At 44.3% G+C, this 24,041-nt stretch overlaps 1 protein-coding gene across 2 annotated transcripts in view; it reads left to right on the top strand.

Annotated features, from left to right (window-relative positions):
- Kif26b (kinesin family member 26B) overlaps window positions 1-9,632 on the top strand; it is a 488,260-nt gene extending 478,628 nt beyond the window's left edge. For both annotated transcript variants that reach the window (XM_048809263.1, XM_015483559.2), the window contains one exon: window positions 2,341-9,632. In XM_048809263.1, coding sequence (XP_048665220.1) covers window positions 2,341-2,489 — 149 coding nt within the window. In that variant the 3' untranslated portion in view covers window positions 2,490-9,632. The remainder of the gene's footprint in view (window positions 1-2,340) is intronic.
- Window positions 9,633-24,041: the final 14,409 nt, after the last annotated feature.

A 24,041-nucleotide genomic window follows, 5' to 3' on the forward strand; every position in this document is an offset into this window, starting at 1 on the left:
GGTCTGAGGCTTAGATTTGTGTGCCAGAGAAGCTGGTTTTTTTAAATATTGGGTAAAATGATTCTGGGTGAAAAAGAAAGTGCCAAGGTTTGTCAGATGCCCGGCTCTTCCCAGCGCCTGCCACTTGTGACAGGTTTCTTTTCCATATAAATGGAGTAGTACCATGTCCCCTGAGTACCTCAGTGGGTTCTCGTGACCATCCAATACAGAGAGCATCCTTTGCTTTGGGGATGCAGCATCTGTGGCTAGGCCCACAGTCCCACAAATACAGCCTGTGCCTGCAGACATGATACGGGAAATGAAGTCCTCTATTAGAAATGTTCTTCCTTCAAAGGTATTTTTATCAAAGGTATTATGGGGCAGACAAGACAGAACATTAGCTAATGTCTGACCAGGGCACAAACATGGAGCCTAGTGCTTATTTCTGTCCCACCTGTGGCTGCCTTTTCTTTTTTTTTTTTTTTTCCCATGAATCTCTGGACACTTTGAGATCCCAGGGCATCCCTTCAGACAGTTCCTTCATTTTTTTTTTTAATATTTTTTTAGTTGTAGTTGGACACAATGTCTTTATTTATTTTTATGTGGTGCTAAGGATCGAACCCAGGGCCTCGCGCGTGCTAGACGAGCGCTCCACCCCTGAGCCACAACCCCAGCCCTCACAGTCCCTTCATTTTTAACATTTTCATTAACATTTTATTTTTTAAGAGCTGTTTATGCCCAAGGCAGGCTTGAAAATGATCCTTGTCTTACAAAGCACATTTTCTCCCAGGAAGGGAGCAGGCTTACACCTCAGTACACCTGTGTTTCAGATGCTTCCAAGAAACATCTGAAGACATTCATTCTTGCCTTCGTATATGTCAAGAATCAGGTATTTTTGATGCTAAGAGAGAGAATGAACAGAAGGCCACATGAAAGGAGAAGCACAGATTGTTTTTCTAAGATGAGTGGAAAATAAGAATGGGGGAAAAAATAAAAAACTATGGAGGCTGCATGCTGACTATTCCTGTTGGTGGCCAGCAGGGTTTGGCACAGAAATAGATGTGCTGGGTCCATTTTTATTTTTAATTTTTAGATCTGATGCTGCTTTTGAGGTGGTCCAGTGATGAGGTCTGAGGGGGTTATGGTGTAGTGAGGTATTGTTTCTTCAGTATTAGACGGGCATTCAGCCTGTTAGACTGGGTCTCCCTCCAGCTGTGGTCCTTATTAACTGTAACCTTGAGTGAGTGTCCTCACAGTCTCGCTCTCAGGGATGCCCTCTGTATAAAGCAGTCTGCTTCCGTTACAGTCCCTGATGGTTCTGTAGCATGACATGGTTTTCATATGTTTTCAGACCATGTTCACATTCGTTATCTCCTTTTTGATTTTATTCTTCTCAACAACTCGAGGTAGATAGGATAGGCAGGGTAGGAATTATTATGCTCATGTTCCTTTTAAGGACATGGCACCTGCAGAAGTTAAGGTCACAGAGCTAGTATGGAGCAGCTGGGAATCAAACGCAAGTCTCCTGCTTTGGATTCCACGGCCACTCCACCAGCCTTGGTTGCCGTCCCTGCTGTCCTCCCCATATGGGGACTCCTTGCAGCACCTCTGGAGCTAGTACCAGGCAGCCCACCCCTCTGCCCATCCACCATGGATATAGTAGGCAAACTGAGTCCAGGTGAGGTTGATCGCAGACACCTGCTCTTCAGAAACTGCAGGACTCAAACTTTTCACCCCCTGTAGGCCTGAGCGTCAGGCAAGGCATCCTGCTCCTAAGTGTCAGCTTATCTTCTGAGCTTAAGGAAGCTCACCTATCAATTTAGATCTATTTATCATATTTCCTGAATGATCATCAAGTTCATGAGACTGCCTAGGAAGACCGGAGACAGGTCAGGTTTCTCAGCCCGAGAGGTGGACACAAAGTGCTCATGAAGGAATATAAGGGAGAAACAGCCTTTATCTAAGGAGGCAGAGGGATTTGCCACTTTAGATCACAAGGGAGGGATTTGCCCCACACCAGCATCAAGATCTGCATTCTTCATGGTTAATGAAGAATAATGGCGTCATCTTTCACAGATGCTGTGGTGGAGATGGCCAGAGATGGGGGCAGCTAGATTTTTGCCTTATTTCTCAGAATAATCTCAACAAAATGTTAAAGATCTAAAAACTGGTAACCAGTGTTTCAGTCCACTGGCTGAGAGGCCAAGGATTAGGTAGGAGGGATACCAAGGCCACTAGAGACAGGTGAAGAAATCAGATCTGGGGACAGAGGGGAAATTTGGGCAGCCCTGTGGTCTGGGCTGAGCAGATGGGATGGCTCTTCCCGCCTGCCGGAGTCTCCAGGCCCTTCCTCTTTTGCAGTCGACTTGGAGCAGGTGCTGGAGCTGGATTCCCTGGAGTACCTGGAGGCCCTGGAGTGTGTCACCGAGCGCCTGGAGAGCCGCGTCAACTTCTGCAAGGCCCATCTCATGATGATCACCTGCTTTGACATCACCTCCAGGCGCCGATAAGGAGCGGCAGATCCCCGGTCCACCAGTCCCCTTACTCCCCAGGGGGACGTCACCCTCCCCCAGGCCCTCTGTGCTGGCGGCACCCCAAAGACTATAGAATGAGGATGAAGGTTGGTGGCAAGTCTGGAGGCAGCGTTGAGCGGAAGGCGAGTTTTCTTTTGTTTTCTGAAGTAGGGAAGGTGCAAACCCGAACACGTGGAAGGAGAGAATGATGGGAAGCCCAAGGGACGTCAGAGCCCCGTGAGACTGAAATAAAAGCACTTTGAGGAACTTAACTTGTTTGTACATAAGAACTGCTGGCAAAGAGACCTCTCTCTTGTCGTGCTTTCGTGAGGGGGAGGGTGGACGGAGGATTGCTGTGGAAAGCGAAAACAAAACACCCACGACAAGATGACCCAGGATGATGGATTAAGTGCCTTGCAAATCTTTATGATTACCCAAACATTTGTGTTCAACTCTTCTCGTGTACAGATGGTGCTAGTCAAGACGCAAACAACAAAACCCACAGAAGAGAAAATCCCACGCGTTTTTGAAATGTACTCATGGCTCGTTTTTCTCTTGGTGTTTTATCCTATTTCTGACTTGCTGTTTGTAAGTAAGTTGTGTTTGTAGAGCTATTTCCTAACCAGTATTGCATACGAATAAATGTTAACTCTCTTATATGATGATTCTGGTAAGGCCACTCGAACAGAACAGAGAGACTTTCATCCACACAAGCAAATGTGTGTTTCCAAAAAAAAAAAAAAAAAGGTTTTGGAAAGGCAGGTGGTGCTCAGTGCCTCCTCCCACGAGCAGCAGGTCGGCCAGCAGACCCAGAGGGCGGCTGATCGTGGAGCAGCGTGAGTGAACTTGAGCCATCAGGAGAGGAGACAGGGCTTGCATCCCTAAGGGAGAAGAAGTTGTCCTTTGTGACCTGGGCCAGACTTCTCCATGTAGGTAGGCGTTTGTTCCATATCCAGCCACCCATCCTTATCCTTTCCCCACCCATCCAGGGTTTTTATGATCCTCAAAACAAGTTCATGCTCATTTCTATTCCAAAGACTCTGGATCGAAAGCTTGAATCAATTCAGCAGAGCCATATTTGTTTGTTTTTGAGTTTTGTAGATTTATTGAAGTGGCAGTTTGGGGGCCGGGGAGAGGGGTGGTGACTTTGAGTTGAGAGGCTTCTTCTGCTGGTACATGCTCCAATCACATTGGTGTAGAACGAGAAGGAGTCTAGGGAGTACACAGCTTTTCTGTTATCCAGAGTCCTGCCCAAGAGCAAGAAGTTCAGTTCTTCCCTGTCCCGAAGCCTACATACATACCACCTAGGGACTAGGCTTGTTTCCTAAAGCTTGGCACCCAAAGGCAGAGAGACGTTCCTCCTCCCTAAATCCCATAACTATGGACAGGCAGAGTAGAGTTGAATGAATATGAATATCCAGGTCTTGGCTCCCAAAACCTCATTCTCAAATTGCAAAAGTTCCCTTCAGGATTAGTATACCTGTGTTAGGGTCAAAAACTTGAGGCACAGAACTGCCAAGGGCATTGAGGTACTGAGAACTGTTCATCTTTGCCCTCAAATGCAGCTGAGCTTCAGAGCCTCTTTCCAGGCTAGTTGTCCCCACTAACCAATTTCTCAGCCCAAGCTCCCCGCCATGGAAAATTAGCCTTTGCATTTGTTGGTAGCCCAGCCCAGCAGTCTCACCAGCCAGCGGGGCTCAGCTAGGTTCTAAACAGGAACTGAAGTCTTAAAAGCATCAGAGCACCTGACTTGTAACTCATCAGAACAAGGGCACAGAAGACCCATTAGCTCTCTTGCTTTGGAAGTCAGCCCCATGGACTGACTCCATGGGTCACAGTCCAGCTTTGTACACTCTGTAAAGAGTCTGCTTCTATGCAAATGTACCCACACAAGATCTGCCTGAATATGCTAGTTGAATGGACTAAAATTTGGTAAAAGAGGTCATTTTCCTCTTTGTGCATCCTACAAGTTAAACAAGTATGTTACCTTAGAAGTAGAGCCTCCCCTAACTCCTCCACCCAAACCCATTCTGCAGAGTTCTGGGACTCTGAGCCCATCTCTGGCCTCGCTGTACTTGCATACATTGGCTTGCTTAACAACAACATTCTTGGAAGCATATGGACCCCAGGGGATGCCAGTGCTTTGAGTTGGTTTGTTTGTCCTTTGGTATCCCTTTGGGTTGCTAGTTTGAAATACACCACTTCATGAAAAGCCTTTCTTTGAGGAATTTTCAAAGGTGAGTATGCCTTGTTTTTCGTTTGTGAACAAATACATCTGATAAGTCATCAGTGAGCTTGGCTTTTGCCACTGCCACATTCTCCCTTAGCCCTGAGGTCCTCATGCTGCGGTGACTTCCTTTAGAAGGTCACTGACAGAGCCTAGTGCCTTCACTGGAGTGAGACCAAGCAGAACAGTGAATTCTTTCCTAGGGAGTGGCCTTCAGCTTGCTTCCTGCCTAAATGTGTTTATATACATTTTTAACAACTTCATGATATAACAAAAGGTTGATATTACCCACAGTGATCTTACCAAGTCAGATTGACTTCCCAAGAGATCCCATCATGGAACATCCCCAGGATCTCGCAGGCCATGGTATAGGAGAACAACTGCCTGGGAATTGTTGTCCATTCTCTTTCTTTTTTTTTTCTTTTCTTTATTTCTTGTCTTATTTTACTTACTTAACTGCAAACATTTTATTTTACCAAGAGTTGATAAACCATGTGAAGAAGTCATGCATTTGACATTATGATGAGCTTGTTCCTGGCTCTATGAATTGACGATACAGATGATGATCTTTGAGCATAAGAAAGAAGGTACTATATCCAAAGCAGCCCCAGTAACCAAAGGATGTCATTTAGGGTCCAGATGGGAGATGGTTCCAGGTCTCCTTTTGGTTTTAGTGACACAGAGCCCAAGAAGGCCAAGGGAACACCCGAGAACTGATTTCTATTTCATTATACACAAATGAAATGTCTCTTTGAAAGTCACACTTAGAGGCATATACCTTACTCAATTCCTTGTCTGAAACTTATCCCACCAATTCCTGCTCCAAATAGTTTAGTGTGAAGTAGAAACATTGCCAGCAAAACAAAACTGAGATTCAAGAAAGGGAAATAGAGATCATTTCCCCTGGAGTAGATCCACATTGCATTTCACGATGGTGTTTTATGCTGCAAGGGAGCCATAGTTTGCTTTATCCTGGGCTTTCAAATCCCGACCTGAGAGCTGGAACTTTTGATCTTCTTGTCCTTGAATTCCTCTTGACATCATGAGAAACTGTCTCTCACTTTCATCTCTTCCAGATCTGAATCAGCACACCTCCCTGTTGTTTTATCTGCAATTGCTATTCTGAACATGGGGAACTTCAGATGCAAATGCAGAGAAGAGTCTGTGAACTCAAACAAGGATCCCAAGCAGGGAAGGGACTCCGACTGAGATTTTTAAAAAAGTATCTCACACACACACACACACACACACACACACACACACACGCACAGCCAAAGGAGCTCAGCTAGGTTCTAAATAGGAACTGAAGTCTTGTGAGCATCAGAGAACCTGACTTGTAACTCATCAAAACAGGGCACAGAAAACCCATTAGCACACACACACACACACACACACACAAAATGGGCGTTTGGCAGGCAGGAATTTGGCCCAGTTTGTCATGAAGTAGCCTAAAGCTGGAAGTCTGATCACAGACACTTATTCCATCCACAGGGGTGGTTCCCAAAAAAAGTCTTTTTATACACACATCCAAGTCTTGTGCTTGCTCTAAAGATTTTCATTCCATGATTGGAGTTGAAGGAGAAGGGAATTTGTGCCCACTTGGGTATGTATCTCGTGTCCTTATAAACTAGCCACCTTCTTTAGGCTTCAAATTCTAACACTCATCATTAATTTGGGTTCATCCACAAGCCTTCATCACAGATGTGTCTATTTGAAATCATCCACCTGACCTTGACTTTTTGGGATAGAAGGCAGGTCTGGCAAGGGCCCACAATTTGTTCAAAGCAAACACAGTTGCTGATGTCACTGGCAGCTACTGATCTATACTCAAGCCTTCCAAAATAATGATGTAATGAATGTTTTTAGGTTCTTTATTCCAACAAGAATTTCAGCTAAAAATTTAGAGATTAATTCATTCCGAAATCGAATAAGAGTCATGAATTTAGTCGTTCTTCCCTGCTGGAACATCATTAGCCCACTTTTTGAGCATATGCAAAAATATCTCTTCTCTTTTCAAGGCAATATATATCTTAAACCCTGCAACCAGGCCAGTCAGAAACAGGCTGGAAGTCCTGTGTGCTATTAGTTGTTGCTATCTAAACCACTCCATTCCATTGTTCCTGGGCTCACTGCCTCTGCCTGGACAGTGTGGCCCTGCTTTCCACAATGCAAGGGACACTCTATAGGGCCACCACATGTGAGACTTCCAAGCAGGGAGAAAAAGAACAGTTCAGGCTGCTTTACTCTAGGTGACAAAGCCAGGCATTCAGCTTCACTGAAACTGCCAGTCTAAAATTGGTTTGGCCATGTGGTGGGAATACAGCCGACATTCTTTGGATCTTAGTATCTCTTTCTTATCCTCCAAAATGTGTCACAATTTGCGGGTTAAATCTTATAAATTGTGTCACTTAGCAATCTTCCTGACAAAATGACATATTTCTAAAACAAAAACTGTTTCTTATTTCTGCAATAATAAAAGCAGAACTCCAATCCAGGAGAAGCTATTAAAACTTAAGCTTCTCATCTCAAAAAAGTATTTTGATTTTTGTGGTTTTTTTTTTTTCAAATTTTAAATCCCAAGAGCGAATTCTCCCATCCCTAAACAAGCACATTCTGCTTTTGGGTGGCCCTACTCAGAACCTGAGGTATGGTCATGACATTGGACACAAACTAGTGCTTGAGGCAGTATCACATCAACATTGCATCTTATTGATATTCTCTGAATACAGTTGTTCCCTGTGTGTAGAGGTGACACAGATACTGGTGCTCACACATCTATTTTATGTATCACACAGAAGTTACCTTCAAAACTGGCAGAGTCAGGCTGGGATCATAGCTCTGTGGTAGAGCGTTTGCGTAGCATGTATGAGGCACTTGGTTTGATTCTTAGCACCATATATAAATAAAATAAACGTCCACCTACAACTAAGAAAAAAATCTATTTAAAAAAGAAAACTAGCAGAGTCTTTATCTCTAACATCCCACATTGTCGTACCTAATTTATGAAGAGTTATGATTTATTTGTAAACTCAGGATGTTGTTTTATAACCCTGCTTGTGTTTTAGAATTTCTTTATGCATCATGGTTGGAAATGGTCTCCCTTGCTATGGCATTGAAATGTAAGCCTGGTGGATATGTCTGTGACCATGTGGTTTTTTTGTGCTTTTGTTTTCGTTTTTTGTTTTTTTGCTTTTCTCCCTAGCAAAATCTGTCAGCAGAGACATGAGCGGGGATCGGGGGAGACAAAAAAAATCAAGAGAACAGGGATTAGGGTCCAGTCCTCAGAGTACAGGGCTTAATTCAAAATCTCAGCTGTTTCTATAGTAAGTAACCAAAGGGGAAAGGATCCTTCCTTTTGACTTGGATGATAATGAGCTTAGAAATCAGCTTCCACGGGCCTGGGTGGAAGAGGATTCAGCTTCTCTTACTGGTTCAACATCAAATTCCTGAGAAAAGTGCTGACAGTATTAAGTTCCCACATTTCCTCAAGACCCCCATTCCACCTGCGGTACTACTGAAGGGGGCTGGGAAAGCAACGACAGGTCCTCACCTTGGATATATCAGAGCAGTTTTTTTCTGGAGCAACCAAAGCACTTTAGTGAGTCTTACAACCCGTAATATTTAAGGCATCTTGTCCCTTGCTGGATCCCTGAGAGGCAGGGAAGGGCTGGGGCCAGTAGTTTCATTTAAGAGGCAACTAAAACTAGGAGGAAAGCCTGGAGCCCCAGGAGGAGGTGACCAGGGGCCACGCCTGGTTCATCACTAGCTATGCAACTTGGGTGAGTTGCTTCATTTTGCTGTGAAAGGTTGGGGTCATCATAGCTGTCCTTCTAGGATCGTGTAAAGAGGGAAAACAGTGGCAAAACTGATGGGGGATGGGCTTTGAAGAAATTAAAGCTCTCTTTTGGAGCTGGGGAGAATCATTTCTAGATAAAGAAACTGATGTCAATGGTCATCAATTGGCCCAAGTTCACAGAACAGTTTTATAGCAGAACTGGACATGAGTCCAGGACTTCCTGTTAGACGGTGTTGCACCAGGTGTGTGGACAGGAACACACATCAGTCCTCTGTACTGCTGTGTGTGTACATATGTAGATGCGTGTGTGCAGAAGGTATGTGGCATGGCAGAAGAGCGCAGGACAGAAAACCTGAGTTCAGATTCCAGTTTCCACAATAGTCCCATCTATGTACACCTTATCAACATCTCTGGAACTGTTTTCTAATTTGTAAAATGAGGACATTGTGCTACATGATCTTTGTGGTTCCTTCAAGCCCTGGTTCTATGATTCCATGATTAGTAATGTATGTATGTATATATAAATATGCTTATCTGTAGAAATGGACCCATTTGAAGATTGGAGACAAGGCCTGCCCAAGTGCATTTATTGTGTCGGAAACAGTGAATTCACAAACATGTTCAAAAAATTCTTATTTGAAGTCAACGGTGGTATTGAATGTCATTGTTTGAAATTCACTGTTTGGATAGAAGATTGGTGCTGTTTTTAAAATTAAGTTCTTAGCTCATAAGTGTTTGCTGTTAATTTTTTTAGAAAAATAAAGCTCATTTGTTAAGGTCAGAAAATTATTCAGTACTTGGGCGGGTCCCAGCAGCCTATTTGCAGGCTGGATTTTGTGTATGGGCCTTTATATAGCTACATAAAAATTAGCTGTTGGCTTGGTCATGATAACTATGAGCAGGCTACCTGGAGAACAGTCTGGAACAGAGTGTTACATAGTTCTCACAAACTGGTGACATGAATCCATTGAGCTGTGTGCCATTCCTGTGTGAAGACATTGTTTGCTGGCTACGATCTCTGACTTTTTGTGGCATATGAGGTGTAAAATGTTGTCAAAAAAGAATCTGGTGTTTAAAAGACAAAGTATGGTGGCATTAAATGTTCACTTTTATTCTACCCAGAGTCACGAATTCTTCTCTCTCCAGTTTATCCTTCTGTACACAGGGTGGGGTGTTCTCATTATAACAACACCTGGGCCTGGGTCTGCCTCCCAGGTCCCTCAGCACTTCCTGGCCTGAGTCCTGTGGGGCTGGCCTCTAACATATTTGGAAACCAGCCACGAGTGGGTGGAGATGTGGCTAAGACACAGAGCTCCTGGAATTGTCCTTCCCAGAGAGTCAGCCATGGGCTGAACACACAAGAAAATGTTGAGAAGCTTAGTGTTGAGGTTGTATGTTTTGTGTGTTTATTTATTTTTTTAGTGGCCTGTGTCCTTAACCCAGTGTCTCTAGGATTCACATAAACTCAGGACATTTGCAGTCATTGCAGCGAGTTTGGTCCCGGACACACGGGCCCCTTTTCACATGGATATTTGTCTCAAATGCAACTAAGCACACTCAAGCAAGAAAGCCAAACCAGACTGGGACTGGACAAATGTCCCCTAGGTACCCCCTGCCCCTAAAGACCACCTCTTCCCCTCCACTGTAGACTTATTCCCTCAACAGTATTGAGGCTTCTTCCTCAATGTTGGTACCACATGCATCTAATCAGCTGAATGCACCACAGTCCCAAAGACAGGGCCAGGTGCCCACCAAAGCAAATACACCCTCTTGCTTCCTGCAAGGGCCCTGCTCTGAATCCCTCCTTGTCTCCTGCTCTGTGGAGCTCGCTGGCATGCACATCACCCAGGCTTCCTGCCGTTTACTCCCTGAACCCTTGACAAGACCTGCCTGGGCTTTCTTGACATCACAGGAAAAGAAACCTTAAGTTAAAAAGCTGTGATTTCCTAGGGGGAAAACACGCCTTCAAGTGGAAGACTAGTGGAGGTGCTGCCTACTAGATCAATTCCTCGGAGAAGAGAACGTAAGGGCCCCATTTGGAATTGTTTCCAATTCCCTTCCAATCCCCCACTAAAGCCTCCATCCTTCAGTTCACCCCGGTCTGGCAAGGCCTGTAATACCACCCCATCCTCAACTCCCATCAGAGCCTCTGAGGGGGCTGGAAGGAGGATACATGTGGTCATCAGAAGTATCTTCTCATTGGGGAAGAAAATTCTCCAAATGTATAGTCTTAGGTGTATTTTTCTCTCAAATTATTAACATTCTCGTACTGTACTGACAGTATGTTTTATTTTTCTCAGTCATTTTGATCCTATCCTTTTGTCTCAGGGACATCAATCAGCCTCTCCATGGTCTTTCTGTCTGCCTAGGACTGGGAGGACATAAAAAACAAAGCAAGGCGACACCTTCATCTAGCAACACCTTCATCTAGGTGCTGGTCAGGCTATTCCAGCACCCAGACAGACGAAATGCCTCTGTGTCTCAATTTGGGCCTATTGCAGTATAAAATGCTTCCATTGGCTTTTCTAGTTGAAGGGTATTTCTACTTATAATTATGCAGAGCACTTGGAGTGTTGGCACATGGACCTGATGGTGGCTAGTATCTCCTAGCACCATAGATGTCTCTTGTTCTTCTACATCCCAGCATCTAAAACTGAGCCTGGAGCAGCTCAACTGGTATTAGCTGAGTGAGTAAATGAAATAAAGAAATCAAGTTTGGAAGAGGAGGCAATAGAGAAACCTGGTCAGAGTCTGCATTTGCCTATCCCCAGGTGGAATGAAGAGGGTCCCCAACCAGGGCCAAATCCTCAGCTCTTTGGCCTCCCCAGTTAGTGACCAGCCTTGGCCTTCAGGTTTCCTAAAGGATATTCCTCTTCAAAAGATGAAAAGGCATAGTATTTGTGCACTTGAATTCTACCCACATTTATAAAGCAATTGTTTAACAAATCTTTACTGAGCACCACTTGCTCTGTCCCACACACTTCCGGTAGCTGATGAATAAACAAATCCTAGGCTTCAAGAGCTCGGCCCAGCCTGCATACAGCAACCAACTCCAACGGGCAAACCTGCGCCCCCCAATGCAGGCCGACAGCTTCTCCTGCCAACCCCAACACACACCCTTTGCCCTCCAATTTGGGCCCTTTTGCTAGGCACCACCTCCCGAAGAGTCTTCTAAGTCATGAGGTTGAGAGGGTGAGGAAGAGGGAGAGAATGAGAGTTGGTCACCTGCCTAGGAGAGGTGACCTAGAAGCCACCATGCTGCCACCTGAGGAAGCTGCTGCAGTGTGCCCTGTCGCCATCTGCATGCAAGGTAACAGTGTGTCGATTGTTCTTCATTAAAAAAAATATTAAAATCGCCCTTGCTTGTTCCATCCTTTATGCTCTTTCCCTCCTCAGTGAGTCTCAGGATCAAGATATGTACATGACACACCTTGAGCATGCTCAGAAGACAAATTTAAAAGACTTCACACCAGAAACCGAGTCCCACAGACCCATAAGTTTCCTGACAACCCAGTGACAGAAACCTATTTTCCTCTTAAATTGAGCTTTGAAAAAATGCAAATACAGCCTGGGAGTATAACTCAGTTGGTAGAGTGCTTCCCTTGCATGCACAAGGCCCTGGGTTCAATCCCCAGTACCACAAAAAAGAAAAGAAAAAATGCAAGTAGCAAATCAAAATTCCCTTTAATCTCACACCAGAGAGAAGCACTGTTACTGCTTTGTAGACTCCCACACACATGTGCATATATTTTTACAAATTTTGGATGATCCTAAATATGACCCTTTTGGATTCATTTTCCTCTTAATATTCCCACCATGTACATTATTTTTCCAGTCAGAACACGTGCTGTGACAACATGACTTCAGTGGCTGCAGACTATTCTGTCACGTAGACTGAATGCCATTTATGTGCTGCTGTTCCCTGCTACTGGACCTTAAGATTGCTTCTACTTTTTCACTATTCTCAATTACCCTGTAATAAACATGTGGAACATAAATCTCTCTCTCTCTCCTTTTTTTTCCTTCTGACATATCCCCAAGGATAAATTCCTAGATGTGAAATAGCTGTAACAGGAGGAGTAAAACATTATAAGGCATTTCACACACATTGAGTGATCACACTGTAAATTGTCCAACCCGAACTATGATGAGAAGCCTTCCCTGGTGGCCCTAGATAGAGTCATCTCTTCCTCTCTAAACTTCTGTTTCCACTGATTCACTATTTATTTGTTCACAATTGCACATCAAGGAGCTCCCACATCGGACAGTGCTCCTGTAATAAGGTGCATCAAGTTCTTTGTATATGTATCTCTATCTCTAAATATTAGGTTTCTGGAGGCCAGAGGTTAGGGTTAGGGTCTCTGGCTCTCCGTGGGTATCTCAGTACTGGGCATACAATTGGGTTAAAATATAGAATGTTTATGAAAAGCTGTCAAAAGAAGGGAAATATTGGGGCTGGGATTGTGGCTCACTGGTAGAACACTTGGCTAGCACGTGTGAGACACTGGGTTTGATTCTCAGAACCACATATAAATAAATAAATAAATAAATAAATAAATAAATAAATAAAGGTCCATTGACAACTTTAAAATTTTGTTTTTTAAAAAAAGAAGAGGAATTTTATATACAGAGTAAGTATGTGTCTTGGAAATACTCCCTGGGGATTCAGACTCACATCTCAACTCTTTCTGAGAACTTGTGGTGGAAGACTCCTGATGCCTGGATACTGCTTTGAGAACTGGAACTTCAGTTGGCTTTGAGGGTCTCTGAGCATCTCTGGGCTCCAATCCCTCCCTTGTGTAAGAAAAGCAAAGCCCAGGCTGCCTCACCTAGTTTCCCTTGGGCTGCTTCTAAGGATGAAAGAAGACCATATAAGGAAGTGTGTCATAACCTAGTAAATACTCAACAGGTGTAAGAGGTCAGTTCTTCTGTCTGTTTGGGGCTTCTGTAATAGAATACCACCAGGTGGGTAATTTATAAACAATAGCAGTATATTTGGCTCATGGTCCTGGAAGCTGGAAGTCCAACAGCATGGCATTGATATGTGGGGAGAGTTATTGCATGGTGGAAGGCAGAAAGGCAATGAGTACAAGCAAGACAGAGGGGCCTAAAGCCAGCAAGAGATAATGGCCTTAGTACACAATGACCTGAACACCTCTGTTGTAGTCAGCTTTTTTGCAGCTGTGAACAAAATTATCTCCAATTTTAGAGGAGATAAGTTTATTTGGAGGCTCACAGTTTTCAGAGGTCTTAGTCCATAGACAACTGGCTCCATTGCTCTGGGCCCTAGGTGAAGCAGAATATTGTGGCAGAAGAGTGGTGGAGGAAAGCAGGTCAGGACACGGCCATGAAGAAGCAGAGCAAGACTGCACTCACCAGGGACAAAATATGTACCCACAACTCCCAATGACCAACCTTCTCCAGCCACCCTCTACCTGCTTTCACTTTCAACTCAGTTAATTTTTATCAGGGAACTGATGCACACATTATGTTGAAGCTCTCATAACCCAATCATTCACCTCTAAACCTTCTTATATTGTCTCATACATGGGCTTTTGGGGGACACCTCACATCTAAACCATAACATCCTGCCCTTGGCCCCCCCAAAAGCTCATGCCCATCTCACAATGCAAAATATGTTTAGTTTATTTCCAAGAGTCCCCATAGTCTCAACAGTTCCAGGATTTCCCAAAAGTACAAGTCCAAAGTCTCCTCTGAGACTCAAGGCAAATTCTTAGCATGAACCCATGTAAAAACCCATGTTTTCCTTAGCCCCAGTTTTATTCAAAGTTTTCTTGCCAAACTGTAAGTTTTAAAAAACCTTAAGCTTTGTTTTCTCCACCTTATAATTGCAAGTTATATATATCCAATATATAAAGGTACAGAGTAACATTTCCGCTCCAAAAGGAATGTATAGGGGCATAGAAAAAGGATGGAACCAAAGCAGGACCAAAATCCCGCTGGGCAAGCAAGTCCTGTAGCTGCACATCCAGATCCAGCATCTGGGTCACATGGCATCCTGATGTTCTCTCTCAGGGTTTGTGTAGCTCCACCCTATGGCTTTTCTGGTTGCAGCCCACATGGTCTCTCTTTGGGCTTGTCTGTGATTGATTTCTGCAGCTTTCCTTGGCAGATGTCCCATGGTGCTGCTGGCATTTCTTAATCTCAGGGTCAACATGGCAGCTTTGGATTCCTCCTCACATCTCCATGTGTTGCCCTTTCGGAGGCAGCCCACAGGGACTCCAACCCTGCTGCATTTTGCCTGATCTCCCAGATTTCCTTTGAAATTCTCAATGGAGGCCTCCAAGAATCACATAACTTCAGCATCCTGCAATCCTGGCACCAAGGTCTGCTGCCTTCTTAAGCAGTAGTCAAGCCTCACGGTACCATGGTAGCTTCTGAGTGCCTGGGTGGCTGAGCATGGTGAAAGGCACCCTCCTGTGCAAGCAGGGTGCCCCACTGGTCTCAAAAAAAAAATGTTTTTACATCCTTGAGCATGAGATGGATGTGGTCTTGCCAGTTCCTGAGATACTCTTAAGCCATCTTTCCTATCGTTTCTGGGTAAAGTACTTAGTGTTTGTTTAGTGGCTGTATTGTCTTTAACAACCATGCCTTCCTTAGCTCCAGTTTTACTCAAAGTTTTCTGACCAAACTGCAAGTTTTAAAAAACCTTATGCTCTGTTTTCTCCTCCATATTATTGCAAGAAATTTGGCTAAAAGCTGCCAACAATACCCATGATACTGACTGAATGCCATGCTGTCTAGAAATTTCTTCAACCAGATTAATTAGTCCATTACCTTTAAATTTGGTCTCACAAAAAGTCTCAGGATGTGGACAAAATGTAGAGAACTTTTTAGCCAAAATGAATGGCCTCTAGTCCAATTTCCAATAGAGTCCTCCTTTTTCTCTGAAACCTCATGAGCCTTGTCTTTATTATCTGCTGTCTTATGAATATGCTGGTCTTCAGAACTCCCACCAGAATTAACCATTAAAGTCAAAATTCTAAAGCTTTTCTAGATTTTATAACTAAATTTGCCAAAATTCCTCCTTCAAATTCCAAAAACTCCAGAAGCTTCCAGACCACATGGGCAGGTTAGTACTAGCAATGACCCCACTTCTCAGTATCAATTTTGTTTTAGTCAACTTTTTTACTGCTGTGACCAAAAGACCTGACAAGAACAATTAGAAGAAAAAAGTTTATTTGGGGGCTCACAGTTTTCAGGGATGTTAGTCCATAGACAGCTGGCCCCATTCTTTGGGGCCCAAGGTGAATCAGAACATCATGGCTGAAGAGTGTGGTGGAGGAAAGCAGATTATGACATGGCCACCGAGAAGCAGAGAGAGACTCCACTTGTCAGGGCAAAACATATACCCCAAAGTCAAGCCCCCAAAGACCCACCTCCTCCAGCCACATCCTACCTGCCTTCAGTTACCACCCAGTTAATCCCTATCAGAGGATTGATGCACTGATTATGTCAGGATCTCATAACCTGATCATTTCACCTCTAAATCTTCTTGTATTGTCTCACACCTGAGTTTTGGGGGACACCTCACTTCTAAACCATAACAACCTCCTATAGGGTCTACCCCAATACTGCCACAATGGCAATTTAATTTCAACATTAGTGTCTGAGGGGACATTCAAACCATACAGAGTTATTGGAGTTTGTTTTTATAATCAGAGCAGAGACTCTTCAGACAAACTTTGCTTCTCCCTCACACTGTGCCTATGGCCGGATGACCTAGGCCAATGGATTTGTCCCATTCTTTGTAAATATCAGTGGCCTCCATCTGTTAGAAATAGGTTGGAATAGGTCACACCCTCTCTAAACCTTGTTCTCATGTAGTTTGATTAATGAAAACAAATCTATGACGGGATTCTGTGACATACATAGCCATCTGTTAGCAAACAGACTGGTGGCCCCACAGGCTGCTCCTGTGCCCTGGGTGAAGTCCTGCTCTCAGTCCCCTAGCACTTGGAGAGGCCATTGCAAGGAGGCTCCCAAAGAGTCTCCTCTGTCTGGGGAACGGCCAGTCCCAGCACCTTACCAGGCCAAATGGAGGCCTAGACCCCATTCTAAAGGTGACGGGTCCCTGGCTTGCTGGCTTCTCACACCTACCTCATGCAAAGGTGGTGGTGCTTTCTTCTCAAGTCAACCACATATTTTCCCCTCCTTTTCTTTTACCCCTTTCTAAATGTCTTCTATGTTAATTCATTATCTTTCTGGTAAGATTGATGGTTTTTTTTTAGTCAGCTTTCTATGTAGTAAAATAAATACTTGAGATGATTAGTTTATCAAGAGGAAAAATTTATTTATAAATCTGCTCACTTCATGGCCATAAAGTGAAAAAAAAAAAAAAAGGAAAAGGAGGGGCCAGGGTCCCTCAGTCCTCTTTGAGGGCACTCCCCCAAAGGCCTAAAGACCTCTCACTGGGCTCCACCTCTTAAAGGTCCTGCCATCTCCCAATAGTGTGACCCTGGGGAACCAGTGTTTACCACATGGGTCTGTAGGAGACACTTAAAATTCCAACTATAGCAGTAATGATGTTTAAAGTGCTGACTGGAGGGCCTTCTGGAATATTGACTCTTGCACTGAGTTTCTCAGAGGCTAACTAACCATTCCTGAATTGTAGATTCTAAATTATTACTGTAGAAGTGAATTCCTAAGGTATGGAGCACGGTTAACTCTGTTCCCCTACTACTGTTTACATGGAGAACTCTAAAACAAGATACCTTCCAAATAACAGAATGGTCTTCATTTGACAGCCTGCTTGCTTAGAAGAAGCCCAGGCCTACTCAGCACACACCTGTTCCTCCCACTCTGAGGAGCAGGGTGGACTGCAGCTTTCCATTTTCCATGCTGGAACAAAGCAGATGATAATAGTCTTCGTCTAACACTGTTTCTCTGAGAAATTATGAATTATGGATTTTAACCATAGTATGCCTTTCTATGAGAAGGGGAGGAAACTCCTATCCTCAAGGAACCTGTGGGCCTTCTAGGCAGCCAAGGCCCATATCTAATGTAAGAAATGTGCACACCACACTCCAGGCCCCGCCTTGACCCCAGGTTTCACAGAGCCCACCTGAGATGACCTAAGGTGGGGGAGAGGCAGGGGGGGGGTGGTGGGTGGTGAACGTGCCCCTGCTGGGGACCACTGTTCTATATCCTTACCAGGTATGGAAGGGTAGCCCTGGAAGCTTAGAAGGAGAGCTGTGGTCCTGAAGTCTGGCTCAGTGCACTCCAGAATGTTTGCCCTCCCCACATACAGCAGCACAGAGGTTCCTCTGTATGTGCAAACCTGCCCTGAGAGAAGGAAGGCCCCCTCAGATGCAGAACTTCAATAACTTCAACGGCTGTCTAATCAGAAGACACCAGCCTGGAGCTGTTGATTGTTTTGAGACTGGGTATTTTCATTCTGGAAGTAGCAGACAAGCTGAGGAGCCTGCTTTTCCAAGAAGCAAGAGGAGACAGATTTTACCCTCAGCTATTTTGTTCAACCCCTGGGTTCCTGTCCTGTGAGTTTCCTTTCTAGAATATTGACAACCTACATAGACTTTACTGGCTCCCCATGAATCTCTGCTGTCTTGTGGATGTGTCCTTGAGCCCGGGATAGAGAGTATTCTCATTTTCCTTCCCCCCTCCTGGCCCTCGCCCAGTTTATCTAGCATCTCGTGTGTTTTACGGGGAGAAGCAACTGTGTGCCAAACACCTGGTAAGCAGTCTACAGGGCTGGTGATGCAGCGACTCGGGGAAGGGAGCAGCTCCCAAAACCTCAGGGCTGTGCACAGCCTCAAGAGGTCACCCAGCCCTCCGACGTCTCCATGCTGCGTGCTCCTGCACCATGGCAACCACGTGAACCACGTGAGCACTTCTCAGCTTAGAAGGGTGTCAGAGGAAGATTTCCCCCTTTCCTGAAGGCACATTGGAAGTCACCCAGACCCTGGATGCCCCTCTTCTCAGCCCCCAGAGCCATTGCAGGCCCAGAGTCAGTGTGGGCTCCTCTATGATTATTTTGTTTTGGGGGCAGCACTGGGGATGGAACCTAGGGTCTCCTGCATGCCAGGAAGGTGCTTAGGAACCACGTCCCCTGTGCCCCCTCTTTTAGGCGTGTTTCTGCCCCCTGGCACTCTGGTGTGAATCTGCTGAGTAGGGAGTCGGCATCCTCTTACTATGCAGACACGCATCCTGTTGGTTCTGATCCTCTGGAGAAACCTGACTTAGGCTACTTCCCTTCCAAGACTGAGAACTTCCTTTTTCTCTAATAAGAGCTCCCTTTGGGAGAGTCCAACAAGAAAAAAAGAAAACCCCTCATTAGGACCCTCTACAAGGACAGAGACTGCAGGAACCCTAATTACTGCACCTGAATTATTCTCTTCTACTTGCAAAGGAGGGAATCTCCAAGGTCCTTATTAAAACCTACGAAACTTCTGAAGAATGGTGAAATGAGAATGCTGGAGTCTCTTCGGCATTGACGGGAACATAAATAGGTCCTGAGGGCATCTGAACCCCAAGCAGGTCAGCCCAGCCCAGCTTCACCCAGCATCCCCCCAGAAGGAAAGAGGCAGGGAGGAGGGAGGCGAGTTTCTGAAGGCTTTATAGAATAGCCAGTGCCTTCAGATTTATTATAGCCTTTGATCTTCAGCACCACCCCACTGAGGTAAGTGTTAGCTCACAGCTTTGGACGGGGACGAGTCAGAAGGTAAAAGGGACAGTGAAAAAGATACACTTAAAAAAAATGAGGATTTGCTGTTGGTTCATTCATGTATTCACTGCACAAATATTTATTGGTCACCGCAACATGTCAGATGTGGTTCTGTGAGTGGGGAGCCGACAGTGTGTGAGACAGACATGGTTCAAGCCCTCATGAAACTTAGGTCTAGCAGTGTTTCTTCAGCACCTGCCTCTGGCTGGATACTGCTGGCAAAGTCCAAGCATATGGCGGCCCAGCTTAATGGAAGGTGGCCCAATCTTTTTTAAAATCTTTAAATTTTTTTCTAATTAATTATACATGAGAGTAGAAAGCATTTTGATACAACATATATAAATGGAGTATAATTTCTCATTTTTCTGGTTGTACATGATATAGAATCCTATCAGTTATATATACCCCTATAACCCTTCCCCTCCCTTCATTCCTCTCCACCTAAAGTAACTCTATTCTTCCCTAGCACTATCCTCTTATTGTGAATTAGCATCTGCATGTCAGAGAAAACATTTGGTCTTTGGTTTTGGGGGATTGGCTTATTTCTCTTAGCATGATATTTTCCAGCTCTATCCATTTACCAGCAAATGCCATAATTTTATTCTTCTTTAAGGCTGAGCAATATTCTATCATATATGTATGTATACATATGTGTGTGTGTGTGTATATATATATATATTCACATTTTTATCCATTTGTTGAAGGGCACCTAGGCTGGTTCCATAGTTCAGTTATTATGAGTTCAACTGCTATACACATTGATGTGCCTGCATCACTGTAATACACTGATTTTAGTCCTTTGGGTTTAATTCAAGGAGTGGGATAGCTTTGTCAAATGGTGGTTCCATTCCAAGTTTTCTGAGGAATCTTCATACCACTTTCCATAATGGTTGCACCAATTTGCAATCCCACCAGCAATATATGAGTGTACCTTTTTCTCCACATCCTCACTAACATTTATATAGCCAGTGTTTGTATTCTTGATAATTGCCATTCTGACTGGGGTGAGATGAAATCTATTTTGCGGAAGGTGGTCCAATTTTGAGAGCTGTCCCTCCTGTGAACTCCCCCACCAGTTCAAGCTTCCTCTGCCACAGTTATGGTGATTTTTGTCATCCTCAGGGGCAGGATCGTCACCAACCAGCCCAACATAGACAATGTCTGGCTTTCAGGTCTTAAGGCACATTTATCCAATGATGACCTGCTATGAGCAAAGCGTCAATTGCTGAAGCGACAGAGAGAGATGAGACTCAGGTCCCTTTCTCCAGAGATCTGGAATCTAGTACAGAGAAAGAAGCAATGGTTAGCGGTGGTAAGCTCCCTGGGGAGTGAAGGGTGCTCAGGCAGTAGAGGAAATAGCTTGGGGAGGTCAGAGAATAAGAATGGTTTCCTGGGACACCGGAGGGAAGAGAGAAGTGTGTTCTGAATGGAGTCAGTAGAATGAGCACAGACACATGAGAGAACAGGCCAGGAGCTGGACTACTAAAGTGCTGTAGGCATCTGAACAATGGGATGGAGAGGGCTGGGCACCATGTTAGAGAGCTTGGGCTTCCAAGCACTGGGGGCAGATAGCTGGCATGGATTTGTGCACAGGACTGAAGAGTCCTTGGTTCTCATGGTAGAAAATTAATGTCCCTCAAACATAAAATGTTTAAGTTGGAGGGAAAATGAGATTCAAGTTGTTTAGTCCAGTGGACTGAACAAAGGTGGGTTGTCCAAGATCACAGAGCTAATGTTAAAGTCAGGGTACAGAAGTTTCCCAGACTTATGCAATGTCACAGATCCCAGGCAATACCTGTATGTCACCTTCTCAGGAAGAACTTGCAATAATCTCTTGTCTACGATGTTAATCTCTTCAGCTCAATTAGAATTATTTCTTGATTTATAGAGAATACTCAGGAACTTTCTGGCATGTCAGCAACTTACTCTCCAATAGTTCAGGGGAAAAAAATGCCTTATGCTTGTAACTTTTCTTTAATTCTTACTTTTTTTTTAACATCCCAATAGAAATAATGGATAATGTCTTGGAAGCTGGAAGTCCAAGGTCAAGGTACTGGCAGCCTGGGCACCTTCGAGGCCTCTCTTGGGCTTGCAGATGGACACTCTCTTGCTGTCTCTTTACCTGGTCTTGTATTTATGTGTCCAGTCTCTATGTGTGTCTGCATTTCCTCCTTACAGGGACACCAGTCAGACTGGACCAGGGCCCACCCTAATGGCCTTTTTTGTACCACTCACTTGTCTAACTACCCACTTTTTTCTCTATATCCAAATACAATCCCATCCTGAAGCACTGATGGTCAGGGCTTCCACACACAAACTGAGGGAAGGGGATTCAATTCACCCCTACAGATCATTTCTTCTCTTTATTTTTCCATCTCTTCTCTCTTGTGAGTCAAATGCCCTTCTATGTCTTGGCATTAGTAAGGGAGAATCTCCAGAAGGCCCTTGCCTGGGCCATGGGCACCCAGGAGATAGATGCTTGGTGATGAAAAAAGTCCCATTCATCCCATTTATTACTGCTACTTCTTGCTCACAAGTGTCTCCATGGCTGGATGGTAAGTTCTAGTTGGGCAGAGACAGTGCAGTGCCTGCTTCCTTAGGACTCAGTGCTGTCTTGCATGTGGCAGATAGATATTCAAGACATTTTCAGTGGGTGAATAAATTTATTAGATCCATTAACCAAGAATCTGAAATCTTAAAAAAAAAAAACAAAACCAGAATAGCAAAGTCCTGGACAATATGAAATCTTTTTTATTTGTTAGAAACACATACTCTACCTGGAGGAAGTGAAAACCCACAGGATGAAGCCCAAGCATGATCTTTGTGTTCATGCAATTTTTTTTCTTTGTTTTTAGGTTTTCTTTCTTTTATCTTCTTCTTGTTTAGGGGGGTTGTTGTTGTTGTTGTTGCTGAGTTTGTTCTGCTTATGGTGTGCTTGCAGTGTGATGAAGCGATGTTCCCTGAAACCTCTCAAGAGCCCAGTCATTGCCCAATATTAAATGTGTGCAAAAATTACCTAATTCCCATCGTCGTGTTGCCTGATGGGGCACAATTTTCTTGTCTAACTCATTTTTATTTCCCTTTCGTGATTTTAAATGCACATACAGCCACATTGAACCTAGCCATCAATACCTGGTTTCTTTAGACTCCCCCAAAGTAGAGACGTACCTTTTTGAAGAGCATCTTCTTAGGAAACTCAGCACATGGCTATGCACAGGTACCTTCAAAACTCGAAATCTCTCCAAAAGGAAAGTACTCTTGGGTGATGCTTGTTATCTTCACAGATTTTGCTTATTAATTACCAGCCAAGCTTCCTCACACTCTAGTGCTGGAGGCATTGGCTTCTCACATTGAAAAGATAAAAATGTCTAGAAATGCCTAGAGGATAAATAAGACAGAGTGGTTTATCCTTAAAAAAAAAAAAAAAAAGTCATTCCAATGTGCTGGTAGTGGGCCATGCTTCTTAACTCAGCCACAGGAAAATCCCAATTCATGCAAAAATAATTCTGTCTTTATTATCCCATGATCCAGTGGGTGTCTGGTAATTTGAACATTTCTTTTAGAAAGGAGAAGATCCTGAATGTGTCTTAATAATACATTCCTCTCGGTCTTCCCGAAATGCTACATTAGCAACCACATTTGATTGCACTGGAACCTGGCTCAGGCCCCCTGCTGAGGCTCTTACAGGCCATTATTAATGCAGACCCCTTCAGGGGCTGTAATTTGGGACTCAATTTGCCATAAAATTGTCCTAAGTGTCACCTTAGTAATCAGAGATCATGTGACCCATGAAACACATGGAACTAAAAGATGGCACCTCTTCGAAATGAATGTCAAATTGCCCCATCAGTAAAAAGGCACTAGCCCTGTATCCAATGTGGATTTTCACTGTGCCTCACAGACGATGAGGAGTTAAGGTGCTCTGCACCCACATTCCTCAGACTGGGCCCACAGGGCCTCAGAGCACAGCCTTTGCACAAATGCAAAAACAGAAGACTCCGCACACAGCACAGAGCACCCAGCCCCAGGTGGCCCCTCAATCCCTCCAGTGGACTTTTTTTTAATAGGGGTCTCTCTATGTTGCCCATTCTGGCCCTGAACTCCTGGGCTCAAGTGATCCTCCTGCCGCAGACCCCTAAGAAGCTGGACCCACAGGCTCATGCCATTGCCTCCAGCTCCTCAGGTGGATTTTTGATGGTTCTTATCTTTGTAGCCAAAAATTTGCATGTGATATTATCAAAAGTTTTTTTATGCTAATTCCGGATACAAAAAAGGCAGATCAGATGTCAAGGCTGGCAAGATCAAAGAGAGTTTGGGTAAACATTGTGGAAAGGCAAACCAAATCCACAATGAGATACCATTTCAACCCATCAGGATAGCTATAATAAAAAAACAAAAACAGAAAATAGCAACCCAGGCATGGTGGCACACACCTGTAATCCCAGCTGCTCTGGAGGTTGAGGCAAAAGGATTACAAGTTTGAGGCCAGCCTGGGGAATTTAATGAGACCCTGTCTCACAAACAAATCTCTCTGTCTCTCTCTCTCTCTCTCTCTCTCTCACACACACACACACACACACCACACACACAGAGAGAGAGAGAGAGAGAGAGAGAGAGAGAGAGAAGAACAAGCTGCTGTGGAAAACAGTACAATGGTCACTCAAAAAACTAAACATAGCACTACCATGTCATCTAGCAATTCCAGCTCTGGGTCTATAACCCAAGGAGCTGAAAGTAGGACTTGAGCCGATGTTTGTACACCAACATTCATAGCAACGCTATTCACAATGGTCCAAAGGAGGAAACAACTCAAATGTCCAT

The sequence above is a fragment of the Marmota marmota genome, unplaced genomic scaffold (assembly GCF_001458135.2).
Source record: "Marmota marmota marmota unplaced genomic scaffold, marMar, whole genome shotgun sequence".
In the NCBI taxonomy this organism is placed as follows: Eukaryota; Metazoa; Chordata; class Mammalia; order Rodentia; family Sciuridae; genus Marmota; species Marmota marmota.